This window comes from Helicoverpa armigera, chromosome 7, assembly GCF_030705265.1.
Source record: "Helicoverpa armigera isolate CAAS_96S chromosome 7, ASM3070526v1, whole genome shotgun sequence".
NCBI classification, from domain to species: domain Eukaryota; kingdom Metazoa; phylum Arthropoda; class Insecta; order Lepidoptera; family Noctuidae; genus Helicoverpa; species Helicoverpa armigera.
In genome coordinates this window covers 5,385,378-5,410,700 of record NC_087126.1, presented here as the reverse complement: position 1 = coordinate 5,410,700, position 25,323 = coordinate 5,385,378, and the positions used below count along the sequence as shown (strand labels likewise).

The 25,323-nt window shown below is 35.5% G+C and overlaps 1 protein-coding gene across 1 annotated transcript; it reads left to right on the top strand.

The window, feature by feature from the left end:
- Positions 1-2,858: 2,858 nt before the first annotated feature.
- Positions 2,859-24,728, top strand: LOC110370260 (D-beta-hydroxybutyrate dehydrogenase, mitochondrial). The gene is made up of 8 exons (XM_021326003.3): positions 2,859-3,019; positions 4,873-5,012; positions 8,404-8,583; positions 13,408-13,611; positions 15,514-15,667; positions 17,313-17,500; positions 21,083-21,256; positions 22,708-24,728. Exons 2-8 carry the CDS (start codon positions 4,902-4,904, stop codon positions 22,864-22,866), a joined length of 1,170 nt encoding a protein of 389 aa, XP_021181678.1. The 5' UTR covers positions 2,859-3,019; positions 4,873-4,901; the 3' UTR covers positions 22,867-24,728.
- The last annotated feature ends 595 nt before the right edge of the window (positions 24,729-25,323 follow it).

The window sequence follows — 25,323 nt, the reverse complement described above, 5'->3', positions numbered from 1 at the left end:
CCCCTTCTAACAGGACTTTTGCTTAGAAATACTTATTTGCCTGTAACTTTTTCGGTCATATCAAACTTATTATTTTTACGATATGAAGCTTCTTCTTTCGGTTATCTTAGTCCAAATCTCTATTTTCATTGTAGCTGTTTCCAGGAATCGTCGAACTTCAACGAAAAGCCCAATTGTTATAAAACTTTTACGCTTTCCCTAGAAGCACCCACGCCAATTAAATGGAAATCAACGTCAACTACAGTCTGCGTATATATTCTGTAATAAGGATTATAGCAACTAAGGTTATTTATTAACATTTGATGTTACACTCTACAAACGCCCACATCACGTGGTGGTTTATACTTCGAATATATTTTGTTAATTTACGAAATATGAACCAAAATTTAAATTTTTGTCTGCCCACAGCAATACCAAAAAAACCTATTTACATTTTGTACTAGTAAAAATACAAATCCAATATTTTACTCTTTAAAAAATACTTTTTTCAATCAAAAATAAATGTTTCAGAGCGATGTATCATTCAATGTAGCTTTTGGTTAGTGAAAAGGGCTTGGCCAGGAGAGCAGGACTAAGCCAAGCCTAATCGAATCGGAAGCTTCCAGCCGGGTGCACGTAACACGAGTCGTCGGGACCGTTCATATTATGCTATCCACTCGCGGTCATAGGCGGCAGGCGGCCACGGTGCGGTCAGCCTTACTCCATTGATATTTTAGCGTATTTGTAGTAATTTTGAAATGAATTTCGCTTACGTAAATTACGATAGAAGTCGACTATTTCTATTGAGCTTATGAGCATTATGCAATTCTGATTATATAACATAATTGAGGTCTGTCGTCCCTGACCTTATAAGCATTTTATGATTAGTATGGATGTAATTTCGTGTGAATGATAAAGTAAACATATCTTCAAAGGGAAGCTTAAAGTTTACGTTTAACCAAATACAAGACACCCAAATACGTCATCGTTGATGTTTCTCTGCTTGCTAGCCAGTTTACATTTAATGGTTTGATTAATTACGCATTTCGATTGTTCAACACACTTTGTATCATGTGATTGTTCGTATATCTTGGCTATTTCGCTACTGTGTTACACATTTCATTGTTGTTTTATTCTCAAAGGACAATGCTCAAAAAAAACCCAAGCCCGGCGCAATCGAAAAGTAACTCAAATTATAGGTAATAATAAGTAATGAAATACTGCATAGGAGGCATCATCGAAATCAATGGCTAAATGTATTAAATTGCTATTTGATTTTTTAAAGGGGTAACATGAGCAGCTGGGGCTTTAAAGTAAAGTAAAAGTAATTAAAGTGCTATCTGAAACAACAAACAAGAGTAATATGGCAAGTAATAAGCCTCTCCAAAAAGATAAATCAATACCGAAGTACAGGCTGCAGCGCCCACGTCATCGCGTCATGAGCGTTTTACATTACTTAGGGAGGGCTAGACATGAGGAACAGTTCGCGCATCCCGCAACATTTTTGGATCTCGTCGTGTTAGAAATAAAGAATCGATGACTTTTAAGCGTTATTATTAAAATGAAAAGTACATTCATATCCTCATATGTTTTAGTTCTATCATCCTATTATCTTGTAAAAGTAGGTAGAATAGTGGAGAAGTTGCTATAAACATGTCATTATGTACACTCTTAAACCACAACTGTATCTGTTTGCTGTTCCTTTTACTAATACATTATGTTACCTCTAAAATCTTGAGTAGCAATGTACCGCAGATGTTAAAATTCGAATAGCAATTTCACACATATAGCCACTGATTTCGATAATGCCCCCTATGTAATATTTAATTACTTATTTTTACCTATATTTTGAGTTACATTTCTTTTGCGCCGGGCCTGGGTTTTTTTCTCATACTTCATGAGCATTGTCCTTTATTACAGCTTTCTGTGTTATGTGTGCGCTAGTGGGTTCTAGAGAAAGTTAGCAAAAAGCTTTGCATATTTTCATTTGTCTAAGCGCGGCGAAGATATATAGCGACAATTGCTTACAATACCTGTCGTCTTGATGTTATACGAACTTCTATGTTTATTGCACTCTTTGCATATTGAAATGTTGAATGCCAACATCAACAAAAGTACATATATTTAAGAACATAGTTCAGAAATATTTTAAGGTCTTTTTGTAAAAATACCCATTCAACTTTTTCTATATTTAGATCTTGAGTACTTCAAGATATGATATCTATTATCATAATTTGATACACCGAATGTATTCAGTTATTTTTATCTAAAGAGGTTTCCTAAAAGGTCTGAGATCCTTTTACGAATCAGTTGCAGTGGATGCACTGGATAATAATAAACAGCTAACATTTAACGCATGCTCGGCTGCATGGCACCGACAATAGCTGCGTAGGCAGATCATAGGAGACCTATAGCCACTTCTCTACGTAGATAAACATTTAATTTCTCAGTACATTCAACATGTTTTTATATAAAATACCGCGTTTTGATAATTTACGGTGTTTAAATGTAATGTTTTTCTTTTCACGTCACATCAACCACATTTACTCATAGATTTAATCAGGTCACCGCTTTTATCAATAAACAAACGTTTGAAGGTTAATTTACTTTTCAAAATCAACATTCATAAGGTGGAATGCCAAATTATAAATTAAGACTGAAATACACTTCAATATCATTGAACCCATGAAAGAGAAACTTTACAATAGACATTTTCTTTTGTGTATTAGTTTGTCCGTTAAAAACACACATATCTGACCGTCGGAGATTTAATGTTTCGATGTTTTGCCAAAAAACATTCCACTCTGCTGGAGCATTGAGTAGGTATCTGATTTTACAATCTAGGCGAAAATGTTGTAATAAATAATAATGCGCATGTGTTTAATTTTGGCGCATGCGTGAATGCGGCTGCGCGCGCGGCGGGCCGGCCCACAGTGAGCGCCCGCGCCCGACCTGCGCCGCCCGCCTAGCGTCCGCGCATGCCTCCGCGCACCGCCCCACATACGATAACACCACTTCTACAATAAACTTTTTATTCCATGTACGTGAGAATCCAATACATTGTCGCTGAATTTTATTAAGTGAATATTTAGTTTCCTATCAGTATCGAGTATTCTATCGAGTGTTTTACATGTTCAAGTGATATTACAAGTATACTGTAGTCGATATTCGGAGATACGTGCGATTTTTGGTGACCAGTTGTATGTGAAACTAATTAGGCAAAATATTTAAGTCATAATTATAATAATTTTCAGCACCTTTTCTTTTCTATAATAATAAGAAAACTCGTAAAGGTAAAGCAATTTTCGAACAGTGTGTTCTACAAACGTTTCTTTTAGAATACAAGTTTATAGGATTATTTCGTGCAAAATTATCACAGTTACTCATAGATATACTTAACTGTGTTTTCTTAAACCACGGCTATAAAGTTGCTAGATTTTCTAGAATATTCCAATAAAGAAAATGTTGTTCGTAAAAATTAATTGAATGTGTACATTCCATTATTAACGCAGCTTCTAATTAAACAAAGACCGCTAATTTACAAAAGTCACAAGTCAATAACGAGAAATCCAAAAGCCCTCCCCTTTTAAGAAATTAATAAAGAAAAGATTGAAAGCCTTTTAAAATCTTATAAAGTCTTCACAGTAAACATACAGCTAACAAAGTGTATGCCGACTCTAAGAAAAATTGTTTAGAATGGAAATAAAATAATGTGGCAACAAAGGCACTTTACAAAGAACTTTGAGTTGAGTCTTAACTTATTTTTATATAAAACACCTCTAAAAGGCAAATAACGCATTCGCAGAAAAAAATGTTTGGAAAAACAAATATTTGAAACATGATAAACATAAAATTTGATAGAATGTGTTACATAAAATACCTACATAATATATATTTTTTGAGTAAGTACTTAAAATAGTTCTCAAAATCAGTTAACGATTTGATACTCGTTCAAGATAAATATTTATTATTTGGAAATAAGCCAATATTTTGGATCAGTTACTTACCTATCGATATTTATTGCGAGACATTTTTGATGTTCAATAAAAAAATATGTCGGTATGTACAATGTACATACATACTAAAGAAACTTAGTTAACCATCACATAGAATCGTTTCTAAAAGAAAGCTTGTACTTACGATTGCAATGACTGTCAAACATACTACAAAAGTTTCTTGACAATATTTTTACACTTCATAGTTTTCAAGTAACAGAAGCCCTTTATCTGAATTTCTGAAGAAATTGTTACAAAGAAATGATCTACTAAATATATTGTGATGATTTATATTTCTTTATAACAGCGTTAATGGTCATTAACTTTTACTGTATATTGTATCAACACAACAATCCTACAGCTTCCGAAACAGACACGATTTCCCCATTCATGAAAAAGGAATTGCAAATAAAACCCTGCCCGATTTAGATTTCCAATTGATGTAGGCGCAGTAAACAGTCGATCACAATGCTGCGATTACAGTCTCATTTCGATCAGAGTTTTAAATTATTCTCACCCACGCGACGTCTATCAAAAATCATATAAATCTAGCACAGGCATACGTTTTAGGTCGCCACAGTGACCGTTGGCTTAAAAATAAACGCGTGTCAGCCGGGCCGGCCGCGGCTGCCGGTCGCATCGCACTCCACTCAGATTCGCGACATTTACATCGGCTGCACTTTCTATTTGTGACAACGCACCGGGGCTGCTTGCAGACACACCTTCGCTTGTTCTCTAAAACGAGCAGAAACATTCACATGAATAACTGGCACCAAAGAATTTTCAAATATAAATTCATTCACAGTCATAGATTGACTCGGAGTATATTTCATCTTGGAACTAAGTTTTAACTGTTAAATTGACAAAAGCAAGATAGTAAAATACCTGTTAACTGCAGTGGTATAGGAGGCAGCTGATCGAGTAGCCATGGTTGCGGGAGACGTGACCCGGCGAGCGTCCATTACCGCGCCGTCGATGCACCGCAGGCCGTCAGCACGACGCGGCTCGCTCATCAAAGGCTCACAATCTACGTCACAGGTAAAACTACTATTTTTAATATCGAACCAAACATGTGGCGTCACACGTGCTCTTCAATATTTCGGCATTTTCTTAATGACTGTGGCCGGTCATTAAACTGGTGATACGAAGTTTCCTAAAACAAGAACGATCGATGGTTCAATGTGTTCGATGACATGACATAAAAAGGAGTTGATTTTTGATATTCATTTTTCTAACACGCACTTTTAATTAATTTTGACTCATGTGGACTAATAATATACCTCCTTAAAAATAAAGTAATAACTGTACAATACTTATACCTATATGAAAAGTTAGCAGTAACAGCCACAACCACAATCGAGTCATTATTCCTTTTTATTTTAAGTTGGGTAGCTTTAGTATTCACACGTATGTGTGAACTAATTTCTTAGTTCTAAGACTTTCGTAAGTAGGTTGTAAGTTAGTTTTGTTATTATTTTAATGTGGATAGAACTAAACTAAAGAAGTTTCTTTCATCAAGACTCGAAGATTTTAGTTAGTTAAAATAATGTTTATTATTATTTTAATACGAACGAACGCAGACAGGAAAACTTATAAAATAAAACACAAAATATTAGAGAAATTATAAAACAAAGTTGGCACTTAAATTGCAATTAAAAAGTTTAACACGTCATTAACATAGAATTTATATCTCAAGTTGTTAAATATAATAGTCTCATTAAGCCAATAAATTAATTTAATAAAATCAAAATGTGCTCAACTGTTTTTGTAAAAGACGCTTTAACACTAGAGTATCACGTTTGCTGAAAATGTCAACGTAAAACTTACAATAGTTTATGCCTCATATAGCCATTTAGAAGTAATAGTGATTTACGTATCTGTGTGGGTTTTATGTTCTTGATTTATTTGACTTCAACTCGGGAATTTCCCTCAGCACTCGGGGACCTTGCTCTACGATTTATTGATAGGATAATCGATTTTTTCCCAAAGCTTTCATACATCATAATGTTTTGCAATGATATTTTTCAACGTTACTCGTGACGTTCATAATAAAATAGGAAAAAATCGCAGCACATCATCAAAGGAAAGTCGTTTAATTTTGTAATGATGATAAATAAGAGCTAATAAAAATATCAGAAATATACATATTTTAGCTAAGGGAATTCCAAAATAATGTCTAATCGTAACACTTCTTGACGATGACACAGTACGACTACGTAATTGCATTCTAATTCGATCTGGTAATGTTATTTGCGTCAAAATTAACGTTGCCTCATCGAAAATTTTTGTATGTAATATTTTATGATACTTATCTTCCATAATTAAGTAGAACAACAGTATATCATTATCATTTCCACAATAGAATTGATGATGTGAAAATAACACGTAATAATGTATAGAGCGTAGGTTTATTACTAATGTGTATTTATTAAATGTGATCGTGCGATGATATAACAATGTGTAAACATTCAAATATGGCACAGTAATAAATATTTGCACGTAAAATTGGATTGCGTAATAAATATTTAAACAGATTTAAAGAACGGTATCAGAGATATCCCATTCAGTTCGGTAATCATGTGTTATTTCTACACTCCGAGTAAATGTATGCTTACATGGGTGTAAAACATTAGGAGATTGTAAACACATTTACTGAAGTGCCTTCGTAAGATGCTTAAAGACCGCGCAAGGGACGTATTATGAGATGTTTAAGGGCTCCAAACTCCAGTGCAAGAGAATACATAGGTGCTAATGACACCGTCGATTCTTTTCCATTTAAATTACGGTCATTTAATTTTTATAAAATATAAATAAATATAGTCCCTACTTTTACTCCCCAAGAAAAAATATTAGCGCGTCTGATCTAAACAAAATTATGATCTACAAATCTACATGATCGTCAAAAATATGAACAGGAAGTTGAACCGCCACAAACGAGCAATTTAAAACTTGTATAAAACGCAAATACTCAAACAACTAGCGTGTTTTGAAAATTTCCATTTGTTCTATTTGTGTCGCACGAAGACGAATCATAAACACAATCTGTGTGACAACTACGCAAACAAAAATTGTCTCTTTATTGCTTTTCATACGAAAATAAACTGCACAAACACTTGAAGCGATTATCATGTATGACCTTTGGATAAAGATATAAAATACAATTATACTTCATCTACATTTGACCGACGTCGGTGGCATTTTGAGAGCTTTTCATTGAAAGGTACTTTCTAAATGAGATGTCACATTGAACCGTCGTCGTCGAGAACGACTCGAGTATCAGAAGTTTAAAAGCCAGTTGTTTAAAGTGTTGGACGGTAGTACTTGTAAAAGCTATTTTTGCATTTCACTCAGTCACGCTTATGAAGTTGTGGTGTTTGACAGTTCAAACAACGAGCACTTAGTTATTGAACACTATGTTTATAAGTAGATGAAATTATCCCATTACGTTATTGTTGTTTAGACCATCATTTATTCAGAACTAGATATGTTTCCACACTTTTTCAACTCCTGCTAAATATATGGGAAAGCTTGTTTTTCTTTGACTGTGATGACTGTGTAAATACATGAAAAGTTTATATCTGTAAATAGCACGTGCCCTAGTTTTGAAGAACCTGTCACCATTAACGTCACTAATTTAAAAAAAAATGCTCATCATTTCGACCTTGTGGTAACTATGTCGGCTTTGAAGATGCGAAACAACATGACATAGTGTAATGAGGTGGTATCTCATGCAAATGCATTATTCTCACTTAATATTGCTAATTTTTGTGATAAATAAGGATACAGTCCCGTTCTAGATTTAATATCGCTACTAATGAGCAAGTGTGCTAATCATGAAGTTTATGTCCATAAACGGTACAATGCCCGTTACTTTTATGTTTCATACCGCACATTTTAATAGCAAAGGCACAATTTTCTTTGAAATAAGATTCAACTTGTGCAAGTTTACGGGAAATTAACTCCTGTATGTTTCTTATATTTTTTTATGTTTTTATCTGAATAACGTTAGCGTTCATTGACCTTGCAACGCGAATTAAAGTTTTTGTATACATTAACGTTAACACTCTGTAATCAAGTAAATATTTAGAGTTTAAAGTTTCACACTTGTCTTCTGTTTGAAATACAATCTTTACTTGTTAATTTTGAACCTGTAACCTTTTCGTAACAACTTCAAAACTGTTTGATAGGGTTGGTATTATCCTTACCTAAGGACGAGAACCTAAAACTTGTTTGTTGAAATCCTTCAACATTTCACGCGACATAAACAAGCATAATTAAATTTATATGAATGACGTTTATTCGAATGATGGATTTCAAAAGTGTAGCGGTACTTTATCAAATAGATACAAGTTCAAAGAGATTTTCATACTCAATTTTTTCGACATTTTTATATGTTATTGATGTTTAAATGATATATTGTTTTTCGCAGGAGGTGCCATGGGACATAATCGACAGATGCGCACTCCCCATAGTGTTGTGCCACGCACTAGCCGTGGTGCTGTCCACGGTACTGAACGCGATGCACCTGAGCTCCGTGTCCGTCTTCACGCTCTTCCTCTGGTTTTCCATCTCCGTCACTGGTTCACTGTGGTTCTACCATAATCTACAGGTGAGTTGCATCAGTACTTTGGTTTACTCCTGACTGCTGGGAAGTTTCTTCGTCATTAAGTCTTTTCCTAGCTATAGAACTAGCTAAGAAGATGTTAAAGGGGGTTTTAGGGTGGTGGTCAATGCATACACTGACTTGAAAATTAACTAATTTCATTAGCTTGGATATGTATACGCTATTGACTTGATATGCCGAATAAAAACTTGAGCTATAAGAATGACATATATTTTATGACTGCTCGTGGTACTGACACTCGGGAATGTGTAAACCTAAAGATGAATAACACCAATAACTTAATGTTTAAAAACGTCATGTGAAAGAGAAGAAGTATTCAACGACATCCCATTTTTATGTACAATGTACCTAATCAAATGTTTTACAAGTCGGGTAGGCCGCTGTAAGTTTGAGCTCATTAAATACAAATTCGCTTACAAAGTTCAAGTTTGAAAGGCCAAGTCTTTAAAAATTACCATTATTCAGAATAACTTACTTTACCCTATCTTGATGACATTTTACAAATAGGGACGTAAACAAGTGTACGTAAACAAACATAATTCATGTGTAAAGCTTGCAATATTGTAAAATAACATGGCAAACAGTTTTATAAGTCAAAAACGTCCAAAAAGATACCTAGACTTAAACGAACCCATAACCATATTACTATACAGACCTAACCCATGAAGGCTGTCATCAAGTGTCATCCATGCAAGGCACACTTTTCGTGCAAAGACAGTTTTTTATATACAAAGTTTTTTAATATATAAAGTACCTAGTTAAATAGTTTCATAATTTTATATTTGTATATATCATCATAGCAATAAATACAAGTTTTTTTTTCTTTACACTTTTTACATTATGTTTTGCTAAATTCCGAAATGAAATATGAAAATGCACAGAAATTAAGGATGTTTGCAGACTTTTTTCATAAAGAAAACATAAATGGTACAGGCACAAAATTTTGTTTCAAGTAGCATCATAAATTATGACTTAAACTACGGTCCCACCGCTTTTCACAACAAGTTCATAGTTGGAAATTCCTGTATGAAGGAGCTCATACACTTTATTGTATAAAGAAAACAGCTGTAGCACCTGCTCAAACTCATTTAAATCAATGAATATTCATATCGTAGCTCTCAGCCTCCCGCATGCAACAATTTAAATTTCCACAATTTAATTTACGCAACTGGGTATTTGTTAGTGATAAACAATTATGCTTTGCCAGGTTTATTTAAATGGGAAATAAAGCCCACTTGAGCTTCATTTGTCCCTATTGAATGTACGTTTTGAACTATAAATATACGTATATAAATAGCACTGAAGTATCAGTTTCCGTGCACACGCTGATTGATTCCGCCGCTATAAACTATCTCAGACATGACACGTAGCACGTTAGTACCTACCCAGTTATCAACACATTCGCAAATAGCTGCCTCTCCTGGCAAGTAACAAAGGACGAATTCCAGATTTGACCTGCTCAATAAACTATTTCTATTAAATGTATACGAAATCAATTTAGTTCTGCAGTCCGAACTGAACGAGTTTCGGGCACTGTGTTCAATCATTGGCACCTTGTATTTGTAATGAACTTGTGCCAAGCATTTAACTACTTGACCACATACGAAGGCAGGAATAGAAATTGCATTAAAACCTGGAAACCATTTATCATCTGATTTATAGTCGTCGGTAATATACTGTGGCACTGCAACGACCGTAGCGCTGTTTAAACAAATTGATCAAGTTTAAGGTTCATTTAAACGGTTTCAATCCTAGAAGTACCGTAAATGTTTACTGTACATTATGTCACGCACACCTACGAGTATTTCGTCGAATGGGGTCTCATGCACTTGTGACTCATCAGACATTTGATTCTCTTACTACCATGGTGTATGTATATGACATCGATTTCTTATAATAGAAAGAATTGTCATAAGTTATAAGGTTGGTGATACTTACAAATGAGTTTTTGCATCTAGCATCCTAAATCTATAAATAGGTACACTAGTTATAGAACGACTAGATAGAAAGATCGTGAAAGAACTGTTGAAGTCGATTCAAATGGAATTAAAAGTCGTACAGCAATGGATAAGAGAAAAGTTTCCCCTAAGAAAGTCGTTAACACCCACACTGTGCCCTTGTTGGTTGCCCGATCGCAGAACGACTCACTACTAAATAAAGATTAAATGCCAAAACAGCCTTAAGTGGGAACAGATTACATGGAGCAGACCGTGCGTCACCAATATTCTTGACGAGAGCTAGAAACACGCATTTGTGCACTCTTGGTATTATTAGTTCATGAAATGTGTTGCCACTCGCCGCGACCTACTTCACATGGAAACGTCAGTAACCCCCACTGGATACGTTTCATACAATAATAGAATTAAAAACATTTAGAGTTCAGTTTTGACCAAAACAAATCGACTTCGGCAGCGGGGTGAAGGAACCTCAACGTTACTAGAGACATAAGCCGTTACGTGCCGAATTTCCATCGTTTTTATTCGACCCGACGGCTCAAGCTATAATAATTTAGATAAGAGGAAATGAAATGCTTAGAGAACCAATAAGCTTATTAAATTTTGTTTTAGTGTAAGATCCATTATAACTGAGGTCACAACGAGTAGAAGGCGCTTCTTTATGAATATTCAACTGAGGTTTCCATAGATTAATTTTCTTTGATGACTAACAGCTATTTGTCAGTTAAATTATGAGTGCCTAAATACAGTAAGATTGGAAGCGCCGTGAATCTGAAGTCTTGTTTACCGAGCTCTTGTATTTTGACTGTACCTCGCCCAAACGTGGCTAGACTAGCAAATCTGTTTCATCCGATTATACTAAGACGAATATTTTGTATTTACTGTTACTTACGACATGGCTGTAAGTACAGAATGAATGTTAGAATAACTTGAACTTAGGTTTACAATAAAAATGCTCACGTAGTCTGATTTTATCTTTATATTTCTTTGTGAAAATGGTACGAGTGCTTTTGAAACATAACAGAATAAAGTTTATATGACGATCAATAAAATCTTTCTCTACATTCAAAGACTTTTTGTAGCTCACACGTTTCTCCTTTTATAGGTTAATTTATAAACTCCATTATTAATCATAATATGAAAATGTTATGTACTCTTCATAATAGGAATCATAAGTTTTGCTTCACAATTTTCAGGCGAAGGTAAAACCCACGTACGTTTTTATTAAAACAAAACTAACATTTTCATTTCATTTGTCTGTTGGTTTCCTAAATGTACTTTTATATAATAGAACAAAACCTTAAGACTAGACAAAGATATCGGGTATGTAGCAAATCAGGCAAAAATACATAATGTGGGAAGTAATAAAGTATCTAGGCCTCATGAGAATACGCCTTGGTTCGTTTTTTACGAATAAACATGTAGAAGATTACCTGAGCTGAGTAGAGCATAACGAATCAGGTCGCAGCCTCTCTGGGGGAGGATAGAATAACTCGATTTTTGAAGGAAAAAAGACAACGAAATTGCTTAGCAATAAGAGCATTTGTAACTGAAACATTCAAGTTCACAAAAGTAAAAACATTTCGCTGTAATTGCTAAATCTGCATAACGAATATGAATCACGTATCTTTCCGAGAAGAATAAAATAGCATTGGCACTAGATATTTGCCTTGTTCTTCGCCTATGTCACTCTTAAAATTATCGACTTCAAACAATTGATACAGCATTCACACTATCATGCATAAGTCATCAAAATAAAAAAGTTGTAAGAGTACCTACTACAATTTTAGCATATTCCATAAAAAATAAATGCAAAGGAACTTAACTACCTAACGTAAATAAGAAACACTTAAAACCGGGCGTCATAAAAGCGCATATTCACCTTATAAAATAAATATTCTGAGATATTGTGTAATATTACCCCTAAAATGTCAGTGCGAATGTGTCGTATTACAAATTGCCAAGGAGATTGCAACAATTGTACCATTGTGCCAGCCTCCGTCCTTGCGTCATCAATCCATTCGAAAGTCCGATTTAAAATAGGTTAATGGTCGTGTTTTTACTGAATAGACACTACTAAATAAAATATTCATGGTGTTTTCTTACTAACTCCAAATATTTTTATGAAAGAAACTACATTTAAACTTTCGGTTTTATAAACTATGAATGAAAGAAAACAGAGCCGCCTATAAATGTATGATTATGATAGTAATAGGTATCCAATTCAAATAAATTAATATTTTATTTATCCAGAAACAAATCATTTCATTTATGCAAACAGTATGTTTTCGAGCTTATAGAGGCGGAAAAATATTTCAAGTTTAAAAGAATATATTTGGGAACAAACTATTTTAAAGAGACATTATTCAATATATGCAAACACGATGTGTGATTGGTGCGTGACTCCGAACAGTGAGAGGACTACAAGATTAAGAATTAACGATCAGGCAACCCTGAAATAGTTAACCTCGAACGTCACTGCGTCACGCATAGGTAGGTACTAACAAATGCTTGAATAAAATATTCACTCAGCTGTTATTATAACGGACATCAATCAAGCTGTCGCCATCTATTTTCGACGAAAACTTAATTTCGTCGCCCGCCCCTTATATCAGATATAGCAAAACGTTCGTACCCTAATGAGATATAATTATTTTAGGCATAGGAACAATACGAGCATGATTGAAAGGGTTCACCGAGTTGTGATAAGGCTAAAGTGTAAATAAAAGGCGAGGGTAACTTATTCCGTGACCTTATGGATTTGTTATTTTAATTTCTTATGAATGATCTCTTTCGTTGACCCCATGTGGGACGTATTGCTATTTGATATTGAATTAATATGATATTGTTATAGGTAACAGCGGCAGGAAAAGCCGTTCTGGTGACGGGCTGTGACAACGTGCTGGGGAACGCTCTTGCTAGACGTTTAGACGACCTCGGCTACCATGTGTTTGCCGGATTCCAAAGCAAAGCTGGCAACATTGACGCCGACATGCTCAAAGAAGACTGCTCAGGAAGATTACACACGCTCCAACTTGACATCACTTCTGAAACTCAGGTAAATTGAGAAAAACTGTTCAACCTTGCTTCTAAAAAAATGGTGTGGTTAATACAGTTATTTCGGTATTATTTGTCAATAACTTTATAGTCTTAAAATTACTAACCATTTAAATGAATCTATTTTGTAATTGTTTAAATGAATATCGTGTTTTATATTTCTTATTCTCTGCGTTTTTAGATGATTACAATATCGAGATTTCACCAAGTTCGAAGAAACTAGATGTCTTGCGTAAAATAACTACTTACTTATTATTGATTGATGAATTGATTATACATACTTCATTATTAGCTATGACTAATTAATCTATTGACTATGTCAATGTGCTAAAAATAACTTCTTAATGAACAAAAAATATAAGCTTTATAAAAAAGAAACCCCTTACTTTAGTCTAAAACACAGCGCAGTTTATTAAGGTAGGTTAGCTTTTAGGGTTGTTAGGTAAATCCGTAAATCCTGTTTTGCGTAAATAAGTATCTTTAATGTAATTTTGAATATCTCGGCAAAGTCTTATCCATTCTAGCTTCATAGTGAAGCCGCTAGTATACAGTACATAGCTAAAGTCTTTGTGAATTAATTTTGTACGTGTACCGCTCCTAGCAAACCCCAATTTAGGGATGTACTCAACTCTAAATTAATTCAGGTTGGCAACGAAAAAGAAAATGTTACAATCACGAGGTCGGAGCCGACCGCCCACGTTTTACAACATTAAAAAAGATGTTCTGTTCTAATCGCGCTACAAATTCGACTAATTTGGTGCACATTCGTTGAAAAATACCTTTTTCTTCCCTTTGTATCTTCCGCTTCGTCGACGGCTGATAACACACAAGTTCAAAATGTATTTACGATTCGGAGAGCGTTCCCAACTTTGATAAGATTAATTGCCCAAATTCTCGAGTAAAACAAACTTGCAATTCGCTATCGGTCTATTTTGGTTGCGCCTATCAAGTGGTAAAAGTTTTCTTTATACCGAAACGAATAAATACCTCATAAAACTTGTAAATCTTTGATGAAGTAGTTCCTAACATTATCTACGCTGTAACGTTTTCGCATTTGCAGTTATAGTCGCGATCAGCCCAAAATATTATCTGTGAATAACTATCAGTTTATATAAAATCTTTTATATCCAATAGTGCATTTATAATTCATTCATTTTCATAATCATATGTTGATATGCATTGATGTGGAATATTTTCAAAAAAACATTTTAATTTACAAAGGTCAATTTTATATTTTTGGTTGATATTCGAACCTCTATAAAAAAACAAGTAAAAAAACTGACATTTAAAACATAAATTTTAAATATTCTGATGTAGGCGAAATGTTTGGCTGAATGTTGCGTCTGATTTTGTTTTTTGGCAACCCTATATGTGCACCCACTACAATAACCTTAATGACATATTAATTCATACAATCACAGCAAACTAAGTGATTGTATAGCGAGTGGGCTGTTCCTAGTCGTCATCATAATTCAGTATTTAGAACATGTTATTTAACGGCTATTTTAACTCAATTATACTTAACCAGCATGAAAATACAAAATAATTTCATACAGGAAAAGTTTTATATGACCAAAATTAAACATGCACTTTTTTAGTTAATTTAACACTATATGAACCCCAGCTAGATGCGTCTTTGATTTATGTAAGTAAAAACTCGGATTATTTATATTTATACTATTTTTCACCACACAAATCTATTTTAGGTTTATGTGACAACTTCGTAAATAAAAAAAAAGTTTAAGGATGCTTACTATCAAACTATGCTATGTGCATGCTTCAAATCCTTTCATGAACTTTCATGTATACGCCATCTTTCATGAACTTCATGCAAACGATATATAGCGACGACGACGATAGCTAACTTTTCAGTACTTAAAATGAACAAATTTTGTTGCGACAGATTCTGTCTGCCTCATTGTACATCGTGGATCATCTACCAGAGGGCGCCCAAGGGTTGTGGGCCATCGTCAACTGCGAGTCGTGGTGTGCGCTCGGCGAACTAGAGTGGGTGCCTTTCTCCGTCATCAAGCGAGCGATGGATGTCAACTTGCTGGGTAAGGTGATCTTCACACTGCCCCGCATCACGCTGCATCTTGCGTGTCGACGCACCTACGCGCGTTCCTGCGGGAGTGCAGATCTGCATCATCGTGCGGGTTTTTCGCGCATCCACGCGCGTAGGTGCGTTTTGTAGATTCACGCACGGCGGCTTCCATTTTCAAATATACACGTCAGGCCCATTCAAAATCACGCGCGTCACTGCGGGATTCAGTGTGCCATACCTTGCGTTTCGCCCCGCACCTACGCGCGGGGGTGCGTGTTTCTCCGCATGTATGTGCGTGATCCGCATGAACGCGCGTGGATGCATTTTCAGTGTGTTGGATTATGCGTGTTTTCCATACAAACGGAGATATTTCCATACAACGGAAAAAAACGCATCCACGCACTACGCTGCATCATGCGGGGCAGTGTGATAATCGCCTAAGTCCCAGCTACGCGGTACTACGCCGCCCTACGAAACGTTGCGAGAAAATGTCACTAGATGGCGTTAGTTGTACGTATGAAGAAAGTAAGGTTATACATAAAACATGATACATCTGTGTTCCTCATTGTTTGCTCAGTAATTGATATCCAAATGAGCCATTAATTTGGTTAACAAATTGATTCTGCCTGGCTAAAATACACAGACGTTAAAATTATATCGTTAGAATCTATTTGCACACACTTGTTACAGATTCGGTATTTGGTATAAATAGTTTTATGAGATTTAATATCGGCATTTTTATCGACGCAATCCAATAACAATTTGTTTACTCAATAAATTTTCGCTGTAAAACAAATTCCATGTTCATTTTTTGCTATAACGCTTTCCATTGAAATATTCATAAACTATTTCAGTGCAAAAACCACTTAGTTTTATACCACGACCATATTTCAAAAATATTATTAACATCGTAATGAAAGACTTAATATCGGGGATGAAAAAAGCAGATTTCATTACAGGAAACAAAAAAGAACAAGTTTTCTTAGTTAATTAAGTCCAGGAATTTATCTTTAGCGGTGCTAATTAGCTGTAAGGAAGAAATCTTCAGTTTTCAAAAGATTTTGTAGGACAAGCATTACGAAAAACCACATTTTATCTTAAGGTACTCAAACAATGATAGCTTTTACCGAATCTATGTATAAACTTTTTTCAATAAAACGGAAAAATGTCGGTAAAACGTTGGCGCCCTTAAAGGCTCAATTATTGGAAAAACTCGTCACTATAATAGCTACACCTGGTGCGACAGCTCTCTCTCTCAAATTCTATTTAACATCCTCAAAAACGTTTCCTTATAGCTATTTTCACCTGTACCTAGTGCTATATAAAACATGTGTTGGTATAGGATACAATATTTACCGGACTACAATATGCAGAAACCTGTCAAATAAGGTGTAAAGAATTGTATAGTAGGTACACCCTACATAAATCCTATTCTGACCAACCTATAAAATACATGGGAATAAAAAGAGGAATAATACATCCCTTGTCGGGAGATGGCAAATCATAAAGCAAGTCCTTTCCTCCGTTAGCGGAGTGAAAGACTTCTTACTGACTAGAACACATCCATTCCTTCTAGAGCCCTTAGTGTTCCAGAACCACTGCTTGATTGAGATAGTCTTCGATAAGAATATTGACATTGAACCAATAATTTTGTCCAGGTCCGGCTCGCTTGGTACAAGTGATGCTCCCATTGGTCCGTCGTGCCCGTGGTCGCGTAGTCCTGGCCTCCTCGATCCTCACTCATGTGGCTGCCCCCGTGAGAGGAGTACACGCTGCCTCCCTGGCTGCTCTCGACGCGCTCGCCGCCTGCCTCCGCCGCGAACTCAAACCACGAGGCGTTGATTGCGTAAGTTTAATGTATTTGGTTTCTTGGCTTTGTAAGTACTTTATAAACATCAATTTAAAATTCTCTATAGCTTTCTTTTCATACGAACATTTAATATAAATAGAAAAACACATTTTAAGGGCAACTTTTGGGCTGTAGGTTTGCTAATCTAACAAGCCTTAGTGTCAAAGTTTCCTCAAATCCGCTTTTGGAACCCGACATGCAATTGTTATAGTTTGGGAGGGCTTACAGTAGGTTGATGGAAAGGAAGGTCTCCACATACCTTACCCCGGAAAAATATGTTTATTTTAGAAAAGAAACAAAGATTGTGTAATTCAGCAACAAAACATATACATTTGCTTAAAAAACAAAAAGCCTTGTACTAACGTCGCTTTATTCATATAAATAACTATATCTGTGAGCCATTTACTGGACACAATGTTTCAAACTCTTTCAAGCACAGACACACAATATTAGTCTCTCAAAATTAAACTGATATCATGTCCAGCAGTGGACTGCGATAGGCTGATGATGATGATGATGATGTCTCTATGGGATCCACTCAACTATAGCTGAGTAAATACAGTAAGCTTCATGCCTACTTGAATGAAAGTTATGTTAAGTATGATATAAAAGTCACTAAATACCAGCTACAACAAAGTAATAAGTAGCTTACGTACCTGTCAGTCATTTTGTTGTCGAACTCCTGGATAAAACCCAAACTCATACATTAAAATCACGTGGACTCCTACGCTTGCTCAATACAGATTAGCGATTTCGAACTTTGGGAATCAAAGTATCCGATATATTTTTGTTATTGGCAGTTTGATCAAGGTAAAATTATACCAATACCTATAATATGGACTTGAATTACTGTTTCAAATATTGAAAAAGAGAAACTCAACCATACCGATATTAAATAACTGTGCAGCCCAAATTTAGCAAATGTTGGAAATCTGTCAGAGAATTATATCCAGTGAACAGTTAAACGTAGCCTTTAACAGCAAACGTAACGGAAATCCATTTAATGCTCATTTTGCCTAGTTGCTAATCTGTTGTACCTCTGACTTCTACGAATTTCGGCCATAGATAGTTCTCTCACTAACAACTCTCCCAACACGTTATACAAGTCAGATAAAGAGTTGAGCTAGACCATAATCTTTCACAAATCCTTTAAATCCTAGAAAATAAAACTATTTTCTCGAAAGAGGTTTTGATTAATCACCGGAGGCACGCAGCTATCCCGTTTAAAAAATGTCGCCCGAGATTTACCATTCTCTGTGCTGTTACAGTTTTTTTCTCGTGCTCTATTTAATCAATGTCTGTTGTGAGCTTACATCTAACTTCAAATATATTAATGTAGCTCCCTTGAATGTGTTTAAATGTGTCAAGAGGTTGGAACCCAGTCCTCTAGGCCTTTAATATTACAGCTGTCTCACCGCACTATCACAAACGAGGTGGTATAATTTTAGATTAGTTTGTAGCGCACTTAAATGAGCTTAATGCTCGTTATCCTTTATGGTGCCAGTAGAACCCAGTCTAACTAGAATACATTATTCAGTGTTACGCCTCGAGGTTATCGCAATATGATCATACAATAAGCTTGTTCTATACGTGAGATTAGAAATTGAATGTGTTTACTCAATTTGTATGTAGCTTCCTATCCATCAATATGATGAGATCTATACTGTCAGATATTAGTATTTCTAATTCATTAGTGAAGCTCTTGTGTTATGAAATATTTTTAAACATCTAAACTTCTATATGTTCATTTGTAAAGCTCTAACTGTGAAGGAAATAATTAATACCAATTAATGAACTTTATGTAAAGCATCATAACCGGGCAAAACATAGACTGCATAAAGTAGTTTTCTCAAAGTTCAGCTAGTAATTTAACTCTGAAACATTAACCAAAATCGTAAACCAAAAAGTTTAAACATAAACTCAAATCTGAATAAATAAGAACCAACTACTTATAAAATATAATGAGAAGAAAAATGTTAAATGTATAATCTCACGCTCATTTATTTATTTGATTCTGGCAGCCGACGTTCTTCTGTTTATACCGCTAAACCTAAATAAAAATTCGAGTCTTTGACGCACTAAATAAACTCGCGCCTGACGTCAACTGCAATATTTTTATTTCCACGTTTACTGATTCACCGCTGGAGATATTCTAAAGATATAATATATAGTTTTAGTTTTGCATGTAGATATTGGACGGACCAGCTGTCGAACTTGTAGTTTTATATGACACATATATGAACCTATTTACATAAAAATTATATTATGCAGATACGTGAAACGATTTATAATATTTGTAGTGACCCGACCTTCACCGAAACTGAAAAATGTAACTAATTTCGTTTTGCCATTGAGTACTTTATTGAAATATCCAGTTAGCATACGGTTCTCTTATACATATGTAATAGCTACTCTACTCACAACGTCTTACAAACATCGAATTTACATAAGGAATGTGCAAATTGATGGTTTATAAATATCATTAAGACATGGAAGTAAGTACGTCTGTATAAAACGGGAGTCAATTACCGCGAGCACCCACTCACGCCGTCACGAGTAAACGAAATATAGCGTTAATTGACGTCGAGAGAATAAATAATTGGTTTATCGTCATGTGAGCAAATATGCACGTAGGTATGAAATTTCAAGAAAAATTTCATGTGTAATTAACCTTTTTAAAAAGCGATTTATTTAGAACTACGATACCCGCGAACGGGTAAACACACTTCCACACAACGGAAGTAAAGAGCTTTGTGGTTGCCATATTTGAATCCAAACTATTCGGTTCAGTGACGATACTGCATGTTTAGGTAAATGAGATGCAGCTCCAGATATTGTTAACCTTCAGATTATGTAACTCGGCCTACGGACGTACTACATTACGTAGGTATCCGACATTCTGTATACGGAATGTCCATCAGACTCGGATATAAACGGACCAATATTGATCGCATGCCAATGTGGTAACAATTAAAACTGGACGCGTGTCCAATTGACACGCACGTATTCACAACGTACATATATGTGAATGTGAGATTATGCGGTAAACAAAACGTCCAAATTAATGTGTGATGCTGCGAAATGCGCATCACTCGTAAATTCATGATTGTGGAAATTCGGGAAAGTAAACCATAAAGATTCTAGTACTGATTCTTCAAGGAATACTTAAAACATAGTACTTCTGTCACGAGATAATACGAAATATAATGTAATGATGAATAAATGCGGTTTTTTTTTCAAAATAAACTTTTGGTTATTCTTTGAAAGCTATTAAAATTAATAAGCACAAAATACATAAACTACTTTGACTTACTACGCATCACGAAACTAACGAACACGCAACTTCCCTAATGTAATCCGTTCCACTTTGGTAAACGGATAACGTTAAATGTAATTACAAACTTCCTCAAGTATGTCCTAATGGTCCTTTGACAGGTCAGTCATGTAACACTGTAAAGGTAGGAGTGATATTTTCACAGGAAAGGCTCAATATATCATAATAACTGCAGGAATAAACATAAATTAACTCATGCATGTAGTTCGATGTTTGAAACTAGTAGAGAGTTGAACTGTTGGCAGGTGGTAGTAGCGGCTGGCGAATACACAACCGGCAGCGCGTGGCTTTCCGAGGAGAAACTTCTGGAACAAGCCCGCGATATGTGGAAGAGACTTAGCGACGAACAAAAAGGCGCATACGGAGAGGATTACTTTGAAAACGCCCTGCGAAGCCTCGAGAAGTACACCAAAAGCGCTGTAAGTAGCAAAGACGTGACTGCGCTTAATTTCTTCGTATTTATAGCTTTGCTTGTGTTCTTATAAACATGGAGGCGACGTGTCAATATGACGTCCTAATGCTGTAGGTGAAAGTGGCGCAGCCTACTGCTCCATATTTTTCAGGATTCCATTTTACGATCCAGAAAATATTGAAACCATTCCTCATTTTCACCTCGATGCCTCGCTCTTCGTCGCAAAAGGGTGTGTCTGAATTTATAACAAGCTAACGTCCCATAATTTGAATATCAAGGCTTGCTGAAATAGGTTACACGTGTTTTAAAATGGAAAAAAGAAGTTGGAAATTACAAAAAAAATGTAGGACCGCAAGAGCCCAGAATGTTATTTTATGTTCAAGTACTTACTTTATAACCTCAAGTTTCAAAAGGTTTTGGGCGACGTGAAAAAGAAATCTTGTTTTGACACCCTTTTCTTTGTTTGTAGGGAGGCCTCTGTGGTGCCTATTTGTTCTTGGAATAATAAAATAGAAAATTCTAAGGGTTCCACATGGTATTGGATTAAGTCAGACGGAAAAAGCATTTTGCCAGTGTTATAAGGGTGTAAACGATTCCGTTCGCCTCGCATAGCGATTAGCAAAGCGACAGTTTCTACCGTGTTAATGTAAATAGCACCAATACCAACAGCCAGCTAAAAGCTTTGATAGCCTACTAATGTCCGACGTTGGTAAAACTAAATATGTGCTAAGCTGAACGTCTGAAATTCACAAAACAATTTCTAAACTTCAAATTATGAACCTTTTTCGAAAATTAATTTGTGCAAGAACTGCTAACGCTGCTCGCCTCAGTGGTTTTCAAACCAAAAGTTAATGTTGTTCTATTGTTTTACTAACCGGGTACCTACATCATTACCATAATGTGGAAAATCAATAATTACCAGACGCGGTGAATTCCGCGTAGGTAATGTGGGCGAACAAATAAACAATCACGTAATTATGTATGTATCCACATACGAATGTTAATGTACGATACCAACAATATCAAAAGTTGTGAATCAATATCCAAATAGAAACCCTATTTGTATTAGGCATACATAATCCTTCGTGGAATTGTCCCAATCTATTTACTTTCTACGAATTCAAATTAAATCTTTTAGCCACATAGTAGTGGTTGTCGTCAACGAACATAATTCTATTTCCAATGTTGACTGTAGAATTATATAATTAGCCAGACGAAACGCTTTTCGCGTAACGAAAAACTTATATTTTTAGACGCAAAAGAAGAAAAATATATGTAAATCACTTTATCTTGTAAACATCGAAGGAGCAAACCAGTGGCGTGTGAATTACATTGAGCCTACTTTATAATGTTCAAGTCAGTGATTTTATCTTCTTCTGTTTACGGTTGATTAGGAGTTCAATCAGACGGGAGGTGGGTGTGAGTATAATAACTAATGTGTTGTATTACTTCCACTAGGACGCCGACCTGACCGCCGTGACACGTGCGCTGAGTGATGGAGTGACACGCACGTTCCCGCTCGCCCGCTACACCCCCGTCTCCCCCCGGGAGAAGCTCAAGTCCTTGCTAGCGGAGCACATGCCGCGCTCCCTCTACGAAGGCCTTTACACCGATTAAACGGGAAGCCTGCTCAACGTCTACCAACTAATGAATACCTCGGTTTATGTATCACTGTTCTTGGAAATAACGCGGCCTTTATGTCTAACGCTACAATTTTTAATTTTCTCAGTTCGCTTAAAGGTCAAACGTGAAAAACAAAGTATAACCGACGGGGCTGTTCTACGTACCCTGCCATGAAAATGCTAATTCACTTTTATCTCAAAATTTGATTACGTAAGATTCTTTAGTTCATAATAAATTATGTTTCATGGCAGGCGAATATCATTTAGCTTCTCAGATATATTTGTAAAGGACAAAATATTGAGCACATCCAGAGATGATAGGTAGTTAAATAAAGCGCTCTAATCTAAGGATCAACAAAAAGCACTAAATATAGCCGTGTAGGTATCTGAGACGCTGGCATCTCGCTATCTGAGAGCAATAAACAATTAGCATCTACATTATATGTGGGTAACGTAGTCGGCGTGTGCCAAATGAAACTCTCATGCAGAACACTCGAGTTACGTAAGCACATAAGTTGAAGGCGGTTTACCGATTCAGCCGAGCTTCTGCCCACTTGAACACGTTTATGTAGATCACCAATTTACTAAAAATGTCCGCGTCGCATCGCTCGAAGACACTAATAAATCAAGAACCATTAACAATCCAGTAAGTTGTAAGCATTAAAATAAAAAGGCTTTGTCAGAGCTACTGAAATGTCAGCCAATGTGACTGTTGGTGACGTTTCGTTAATTAACAAAAGATTTACTCGTCCGTTCCATTATTATCTCGGTTTTCATCACATCTTTTGACTAAATTATATACCAACGTCTAAAGTAACTAGATCCAATTCTGGGGGAACAGTCGCTTGTAAAACGAAACTACTGGAGCGTATGCTGTTCGTTTCATATCAAGTTACTCTTATGTAAAAGAATAAGTTGTAATATATAAATGTTTCTATGCGAATGACATTGTATAATGTTTGATAAGTAGATAAGTGAGTACCTATATACGTTCGTAGGTGGTCAGGTCAGGCTGACCCGATTATTTGTTGGCACTCGATCAATTCTGTCAGTCGCGTATGTTGCTGATCCATTTTCGCATTTAATGTGTGGTTTTCCATCATTCAGACTAGGGTAATTAATGAATAGTAAATTCAACAAAATATGCGTTATCTAAACCATGTTCAAGACATTAATTATATTGCACTTTAGCTTGTGCAAGTCTCTAGCGACTCGCAAAACTTTCCTCTGCGACGAGATGGTATTTACGTGGAACCCAAAGATAAAGTGTTTAACCACAAAGTAAGCTAAATAATAAAGGCGCTCAGCACTTGTCCACTCAGATTATGAAATAAGTAGATAAATCTCTTAACTGCAAATATTGAGATAATTACAATATTTCTTGGTTTAGATTTCGCACTAACTAAATCTATACTTGTAAATGTACAATTTCGATGTCATGTATATTCACAGATGTAGACCGTAATTATGTAAAATATTATTCGTCGTGTACAGTATTTTGAATAAATGTTCCCGTGTGTTATATCACCGTCATTAGCTCACATCATCGCGTCATCAATTATAATTATGAAGTAGAGGGCTTCCCTCTCGTTGGCATCACATACTAGATATTCCATTATATCGTTTACGTTTGCAAATACTTGCTTTATGTGTGTGTACTGTGTATTCGTATTATGTTAAAAATGCAGCCCGTACGTGGAGTGCCATGAATACATTATCGCCGCCTGCTCGCTGCATTTTTGAAGTGCATTTAAGTGCGGCATACAGACATAATCCAGTACTATCTAGATTAATTTTAATTCTATCGCGTGTGAGATAATTTTGTACAATGTGTCTTTTAATAAATAGAAAAGATCATTCTTGTTTTATTTCGTACCTCCTTTTGACCGGGTTCCCAACAAGCAAGAGGTTATCAAAATGATCTCAATGATTAAAAATACTTCTTTAGTATAACTGTATCCTCTACCGTTCAATATTAAATTCTATTGAAATAAAAGAGAACATACTTTCAAAAGGCATGAGTAATGAAAAACTGCAAGAGTATTGCAATCACGGTTGAATAGACAGCTATGGCGCGATCACAAATCCGCCTACGTAGCCAGATGACTACGTACGTAGCACAACGCTCGTAGCAATCATTTGCTGTAGCGGTGACTATATGCATGTGTTACAAACAAACCTATATTTATATTATGTTAGGTACTCCCTTTTGTATGTCCTTTGAAAATATCATTCAAACTTGTATTGTATTTTGTGTTTATAAGCTCGGCTGAACATGACTTATATCGGCAGTTTTAATGAGCAACCCGCTCCGAGATCACTTGTAAAACTGCTAACATAAAAGATGCCTTACATATTCAGTCCCACTCACTTTACATTATATGGAGTTTACTGCATAAAACCCACGTTTACCATACAGGTGTTCATATCAAAGCCATAGCAGATTAAGCAG